Raw genomic sequence first — 7,834 nt, 5'->3', positions numbered from 1 at the left:
TATATATATACTGATGCGTTCATCAAATTTGCAGAAAGAAAAATCTATCAAAAACTAAAAAAGAAGGTAAAGACTCATATCTGGAGAGAGAAATGAGATAAAAATGCTGGATGGGATTAGAGGTTAAATTGATTTGAATCAAGAAAAATGAGCTACATTCCTGACTGGAACTGGTTTCCCTTGTCAGGTGGATTAAAGGTGGATTTCTTGGAGCACCGAGAGCTTAGCTGTCAGAGCAATCCTCCATCAGAGGAAAGCATCATGCTTCAGTCTCCTGCACCGACCGTGGATGATGATGTTCTTGGGTAAAGATGCTGCAGAAGCCTGAATGAGCTCATGAATGTGAAAACATGCCTGGAATAAGAAGTGCAGGATTTGGTGTGAACAGGTGAAACAGAAATGGATCATGAAGCTGGCCAAGTTATTCAATATATGGAACTAAATTTAAAAAAAATCATATGTATAAATTTAAAATTTAGGAAATGGAGTGAAAAGAAGGAAGACAGCACAGACGTTTAGGAGAACACGAGGTAAAAAAACAAAAAATGCAAATTGATGAAAAGAAATATATTCTTGTTCCATGTGGGAGTACATTCTGTTGTAGAATCTTTGTTTTTCCTCTATTAAGTGATGTTGTACTTGAATTATAAAGATTATAATTTATTGTATATATCAAATATGACTTAAAAGAAATTTGACTTAATGATTTAACGCCTTGAAATTGGGCCTCTGTCTCTTTAAAATAAAAACACCTGCTCTTTCTGAGCAGGAAGTAATCACAACATGGCTCCTCTATTAACCCTTTGACAATGTTTTTATCACTGTTATAATGACAATTATCTCCTATAATGAGCTCAGCAGATGTGCAATTTCACCAGATATTCGCTAATTGCTGCTGGCTAGTCTGAAGGAGCTGAGTGGGAGAGTTGTAGGGGAGAGCTGCTCTGTGAGGTGGAAGCTCTGAAACTACAGGAGCTTCATCCTCGACCAAAGCATTTTGCACAGTTGAATGGTTGCCACGGAGATTAAAGGATTTTCAAACATGCATGAAAGAGTCAAGGCAACACTCCAGGTAGGTTTTTATTAGGTGATAACATTATAACATGATGTGAAGCTAAAAAAAAAAGTCAATTTTACATAATAACGTATTAGTAAAAACCAGTAAGCAAAATGTTGTCTGATGTCCTGTAACCAAGGCCTTGAATTCCAGGGTTCCTGTAATAACCACAGGTGAGTGAAATCCACCACCAACGGAGGCCGAATGTCTCTTCAAACCCTTTCAGAAAGATTGGGTCCGTCACCAGATCCAGTAAAGTCCTGCATCGTGTCAACTCTCCAAACATCTTGCAGCCTTCAGGTCAGCTCAGCATTTAAGATGCTTCACTGGCCTCCATGACAGAGCAGCTGCTCTCTGATGCAGCATGCTGACTGCAGACACTACAGCAGTGGCACCTTTTGGAGAGATGAATCACTCTCATGTCTTACGGTTTGATGGAAAAATCTGGGTTGGGCAGTTGCCAGGGGAACAGTCCAGGTGGAATTAGCATGAAATGAAGGCTGGATATCTAGAAACGCTTTACAAGGCCACAGTGATGGATGTTCTGTGATGCTGTGGGCAACCCTGGGAATCCAGTCAGAGTCCGTGGCATCATGAACTCTGAACCAGGAGGACGTTTTTAATAAACACCTGGATGTTTGATGATCCAAAATGAATGTCCAAATAAAGACAGAAATTCTTCAGCATTTTCTTCTTCTACTCCCATCTCTCATCTCTGTCAAACCTAAACCTAATAGAAAGGAACAAAGATGATCTGAATGGACCAGGACTTCCTGAAAACATGATTTTTGCTTCATTTGCAGCTAAACTCTGGTGATGTTTGCTTACTGTGGAAAAGAAAATGTAATATTTTCTGTAGCGTTTCATTGTAACTGTTTGACATTTGTTCGTTTTTGAAAGTTCAGTGAAAATGTGAACTGAAACAACATGATTTTGTGAATTTCTTTAGTACTTCCTGCCAAATCGAATCGCTTGGATGAAGTGGTTTTATGGCTGCATCAAAATTAGCATATTTTCCAAAACTGCAATGGAATCACTTTTTTGCATCACGAGTCACATAATCAACAACCGGATGTTACTACTGGTGGATGGAAACGACAAAGAAGATGACAGGAAGTGGTAGGAAGATGATGGTCTAATGTTTTTTTTCAGCAACATACTGCTGTTATTTTAATTGTGCCTCTTATTTAATGTAAACATCACAATCGGATTGTTGGAGTTTTTGACATTCACGGAATATCAACTAAGTTTTCCATAGTGGAAATGCAATGATTCAGATTCGCCATTCTGAGTAAAAGCACTTAAATTAAAGGTTGGATTTTACTGAACTATAAAAAGATTATTCTAATCAAATGAAAGATGCTTTTTACACCGTAAGGGGTCAAACATTTCAGTTGGTTCTTCTACTTTAATCTCTTTAACGTTTCTAAAGGTGATGAACTGCAGTTATTAATCCATCCTGTACTTTCTGGTAAACCTGGTGGTGATTTATTTCCTGGGAGGATTTATCGTCAGCAGTACATCCTGGACACCACAAGCTGCCGTGGCAACAGACTCGGTGACCTTCCAGTGACACAGCGCAGCGACCTCCGACCTGGTCGCTGTGACATCACCCAAACTCCTTCATCCTCAGCAGAACAATAACCACTCTCATGAGCAACGTGTTATGCATGTTGTTTTATTGTACACTGGATCTATAAAAATCTAATCTTTCTGCGCAGTTCTAATGATTCCAAAAAATACATGATTCAAAATCCAAAAATACATGATTGCAACTGGGAAAATAAAGTTATATTTCTTAAGTTATTGGGAACTAAAGGCAGCTCCAACATAAACATTTCTAATAATGCACTGTGATTATTCTTACAGTATGCATTAAATAATGATTCATGACTGCAAACTCAGATAAGTTTTCATTCATGAAACGCCACTTTAAGCTGAATATTTCTTTAGGATTTTATAATCATATAATACTATGACTATACATTCTTCTGTACAGATAAATACAAAAGGCTCATCTATTTACAGTATTTATCAGTCTGTTGATGCAGTCAGAGCCCTGTCCTCCATTCTCTGCTGCACAATTCAGGGATTTTACAGGCACTCCATGATTTAACTGATACTAAATTACCTTTAACTCTTATCTTAAAACTCTAATTCTGGTATTTACTTATGTACAACAAACTGTATAGATTTCTCTAGCTCCAAATAAATGATGTGTTAGAATAATAACTAACAGTATTACTGGTGTTACTAATGACATTAGCAATGAAGTGATAATAGAAATACACATGGCACCTACTGACTTGGCAAAAAGCTTCTCAACAAATGGCTCGGCTGCATGTTAGGTTAAACCACCTGTCAGCAACAGGGGGCAGCAAAAGCTCACCAACACAACAATCTGTGCAGAGAAACAGACACAAGTTGAAATAGCCCTCCTGTCCCATGCCTGGTGTATGTTAGGCTTACAGTACAGCTGCCAGGGTCGGTAAGGTGCATTTCTGAGTTACAAAAAACAATTCACATGACGGATAAACACACACACACAGACACACACACACGCAGGAAAAATCCATTGATCTTTTAGAAATGCTGAGTTAATTTTTCCTGCTTTTATCCCGTTTGTTGAAAGACAAAACCTGAATGTTAGCGTCTGCACTAACACGGCTCTGTTTGGGAAAAGCAAAATTCAGTTTCTTTGCATATAAGATCAAATAACTCAAACACAAAAGCTGTGAAAATAAAAATCCCATCATGCTACCTTCCAACTGTGACTGATCACGTTTGAGCCTTAAAAGTTCTTCTTTAGTCCCAGAAGAGCAGACAGTGTCCAGTACAGGTGACCCGTTCTGCCATCCATCTGTTCCAGTCAGAAAGTACATGGAGTTTTCTTTTGTCTTTATCTGTTTAATACAATGTTTCCCACTGTGTGATAACTTCCATAAACGCTACATGGGGCAAAGTGTCTTAACAGAGAAGCTGGTTGCTGAAATGACAAAATTCTTAATTTGTTTCCACTTTTACCTCCAGAATAACAGAAGTGGAGAAGCCAAGCAGCTTTTCATGAACAATAACAGATGTTTGTTCTCTCTGCTTCTTACGATTTATCTAATGAAATTTATTAGTTATTCCAGTAAAACTTGTTTTGTTTTTTCCTTTTTTTAACCAAATGAAACTTTGTGCAGATACAATGTGGAGCTAACAAAACAGATTCAGTAAGAGATTAGTTTTAAAGCTGCACATTGGAACTTTTATTTAACAAAATGTTTTTTTTTTACTTATTTGTTAAAACGGTCACCATGTCTGGACAGCAGAATATGAAACAGATACTCTGTGAAAAGATCAATCACCTTCTCCTCCTCTCTGAGCTGCTGCTGCACCGAAAACAACCAATCAGAGCCAGGGGGAGGGTCTTAGTGCTGCCAATCATCCTCTTGTACGTGCTGCTAAATTTGCGAAACAACTCACCATTACAGGAAAACCGTCGTCATCAGTAGCCATGCTAATTAGCCTTAGCATTCATGACAGGCTGCCTTAACAGGGCGACGCAGAGAGCAAGGGGAGGTAAGTGGGTGGTGCACACATGGGCATGATTGACAACACTAAGACTCAACCTGATTGGTGGTTTCTAGCACTGGGAGACGGCAAAGGAGACAGATGTTTTCTGTTATCTGTCTCATAGCATACTGTCACAACAAACTGACAGTTTCAACAAATACACCGCAGTTTTAACTAGCAACAAAAACCAAAAGTCCATCTTTATCATTTCACCTCCACTTTTTGCCTCCTAGCTTTAAAAAATACAGCGCAGAGTTTAAAGTCAGGTCCAGGGTCTCCCACGTTCAGGCCGGCCTGCATTCCATCATCTTCTTAAACGCTTTTGTGAAGCTGTCGTCCAGGAAGGCGTACAGGAACGGGTTGAGACAGGAGTTGGCGTAGCTCAGGCTGGTTATGAAGTAGGAGATCCCGATCACCAGAGGCGTGCTGCTCAGGTCCGTCGTCAGAACCACGATGGTGCTCAGGTGGTACGGCGTCCAGCAGAACAAGCACACGGCCACCACGATGAAGACCATGATGGTGACCTTCTTCTTCGCCTTGTCCAGAGCCTTGGCGTTGCTGTTCAGCCTCATGTTCCGCAACTTGTAGAGCATCATGGTGTACAAAATGCAGATGGTTGAGACAGGAATGGCGAAGCCCAGGATGAGCGTGTAGATCCGGCTCATTTTGACCCACAGAGCCTCCGGCATCGGCAGGAGCAGCACGCAGCTCTTCCTGCCGTCGTGTGGATTCACGTAGACGCCGGCGAAAACGGTGAAGGGCATGACGATGAAGATGACGAGAAGCCAGACGCAAAACGAGATGATTTTGGCCGCTCTGTAGGTGCGGTACGGCATGCGCTTGGAACTGACCGTTGCCCAGACAACCAGATAGCGATCGATGCTCATAACCGTCAGGAAGTAGATGCTGGAGAATATGTTGTAGTGGTCAATGCTGAGGATGACTTTGCACAAAACTTCACCAAACGGCCAGTAGTTCAGCAGATGGTCAGCTATGCTGATCGGCAACACCAGGGTGAACAAGTCGTCTGCAATGGCCAAGTTCAGGATGAACATGTTGGTGACCGTCTTCATCTTCGGAGCTTTGAGGATGACGTATATGACAGCCATGTTGCCCGTCAGTCCCACGGCGCAGATGACAGAGTAGATGATTGGCAGGATGATGTAGAGGTCGGCGTTGAAGTACGGGATGATGCAGTTCAGGTCGGAGCTGTTCCCCGACGGGTCCACCGAGTCGTTGCAAACCGGCAGCTCACCTCTTAGATGGGTCACGTTTTCCATCATGTTTCCACGGATGTACGAGTTCAGATCAAGGTGTTTTCACTGGCAACATTTTCAAAAGGAAAAAATATTTTTAAAAAGTAGAGTTGAATTAAAGCTCGGTTTCTAACATCTTCCCTCATCAGTCAGGGGGGAGCCTGAGTTGTAAGGCAGGAGAAAAGGTCAGGCTGATGGAGGATCAGCGCTTATTTCATCACAAGTGATCCTCTGCTTAATTTACTGGCAGCAATTTCACATCTTTTCATCTCAGAACCCAACAACTTGCGTTCTTACCTCCCTCTTGACTTAAAAAATACACAGACTTCACTCCAGAAGACTTCTCTGAAAATGGAAATGAGGGCTCTTGGTGCTAAAGCTCTCCAAACACAGTACTGTGGTTGCTGTTTACTTTACAGTCCTTTAGTCTTTATGTTCCCTTGATCTTCGCTTTTATTTGTTATTTTAAAAAATGAAAAATGACTTTTTGTAATAGGAGATGCCTCTCTGGTCCTAATCAGAGACAGGTGTCCTCCAGCCTCTGTTCCTGTCCTCCCTCGATGTTAGACACTGAAAATCTGATTTTTAGCTGCAGAGCTCGGGTCCGTTTGGCTTTACGCTGTTTTCATTCTGTCTGTAAAACGCTCTGGAGAGGTTGCCAGTGTGCGTTACGCATGAGTGGCGCATCGAGTAACCTAACAGGAGGGAGATGTGGACAGGAATTAGTTGCCAGAAATGGGAAGAGATACAATTAACCAGAGTCAACAACGAGAACTAGTATGATGACAAACTGTGGAAATAGATTTTAAAGGTACAGATTTGGACCAAAACCACATTTTAACCGGACAAATCAGGACAGAGTGCGGAATATTTTAAATATGACCTTTCCCGATTAAAACACGCCATTTCTCCTTCAATACGCTTCATAAGATAATATAGCTAAATGAAGTTTTCTTTCTTAAATATATCCGTTCAATAAAAACAGGCAAAAAATCATGCAAATAAAAACCTCCCTGTTGAGAAGGTCGGATTTCTAAAGTTTAATAAAGGACGTCGCTGCATCCTATTTGGAAAAAAAAAAGTGTGAGAATCAGGTAAAACTGAACGGTGAAGTAAATGGAGGTGAGTTTACCGCTGTGTGAGCCGCCGGTGGAGTCCCTCTGTCGGGTCTGGAGGCGCGCTCCGCTCTCCGCCGCGCCGCGCCGCGCCGCGCCGCTCTCCCTCTCTGCCGACGCGCTCCTGGAAGGCAGCGCCTCCGGCTGACGTCATTTCGAGATCCCCGTGTCAATCATGTGGATCTCCATCTGCCCGGTCGAACCTGTCTGCCTCCACGGTGTCCTGCGCAGGTCAAAGAGGGTTTTTTCTCTCTTCTTTCTCTGCCGGGTTCAGCCTCTGACTGGAGGATCTGCAGGCTGCACTGATCATCAGGCTCCCCATTCCTCAGGACACACATGGTGGGACAGCGTATCAGGGCTGCTGTAGGCAGAAAGCATGTAGAACTGCATTTTTGCCAAAAATTAAAAAAATCTGAGCTTCAAAATGGACAATTTGCAAGAAAAATATCTCAGAAATCTTTATGTTAAACTCAGAAAATTTCCGGAAAAAACAGAAATTTCTGAGCTCCAAAACAAACAAAAAAAATCTGCAAGAAAAAAAAAAAAAAAAAACTCAGAAAATATGAGATTAATCTCAGAGATGTTCTAGAAAAAAGAAGAAAGAGTCTGAGATCCAGAAATGTTGACTTCTGAAACTGAAAATCCTGCTTCTGGTGAGTTTCCCTCCTAATACCACAGCTGCCCATGTTAGCAACCAACACAGGAAGCAGCTGCTCCTCCACATGGAGAGGAGCCAGTTGAGGTGGTTTCTGCTTAGGATGCCTCCTGAACCCAGCCCTCCTCCCTGGTGAGGTGTTCTGGTCTCGTCCCACCAGGAGGACACCCAGGACATCCAGGACACCCAGGAC

At 42.0% G+C, this 7,834-nt stretch overlaps 1 protein-coding gene across 1 annotated transcript; it reads right to left on the bottom strand.

The window, feature by feature from the left end:
• Window positions 1–2,719: 2,719 nt before the first annotated feature.
• On the bottom strand, window positions 2,720–7,304 carry npbwr2b (neuropeptides B/W receptor 2b). Its single transcript, XM_015041424.1, has 2 exons — window positions 7,004–7,304; window positions 2,720–6,566 (listed from the first exon to the last, which is right to left on the bottom strand). The coding sequence occupies exon 2, from the start codon at window positions 5,896–5,898 to the stop codon at window positions 4,900–4,902; it is 999 nt and encodes a 332-aa protein (XP_014896910.1). The 5' UTR covers window positions 5,899–6,566; window positions 7,004–7,304; the 3' UTR covers window positions 2,720–4,899.
• Between the last annotated feature and the right edge of the window lie 530 nt (window positions 7,305–7,834).

The sequence above is a fragment of the Poecilia latipinna genome, unplaced genomic scaffold (genome assembly GCF_001443285.1).
Source record: "Poecilia latipinna isolate Pla-1442-1.1 unplaced genomic scaffold, P_latipinna-1.0 Scaffold551, whole genome shotgun sequence".
Taxonomy (NCBI): Eukaryota; Metazoa; Chordata; class Actinopteri; order Cyprinodontiformes; family Poeciliidae; genus Poecilia; species Poecilia latipinna.
This window is presented reverse-complemented; position numbering and strand designations above follow the sequence as displayed.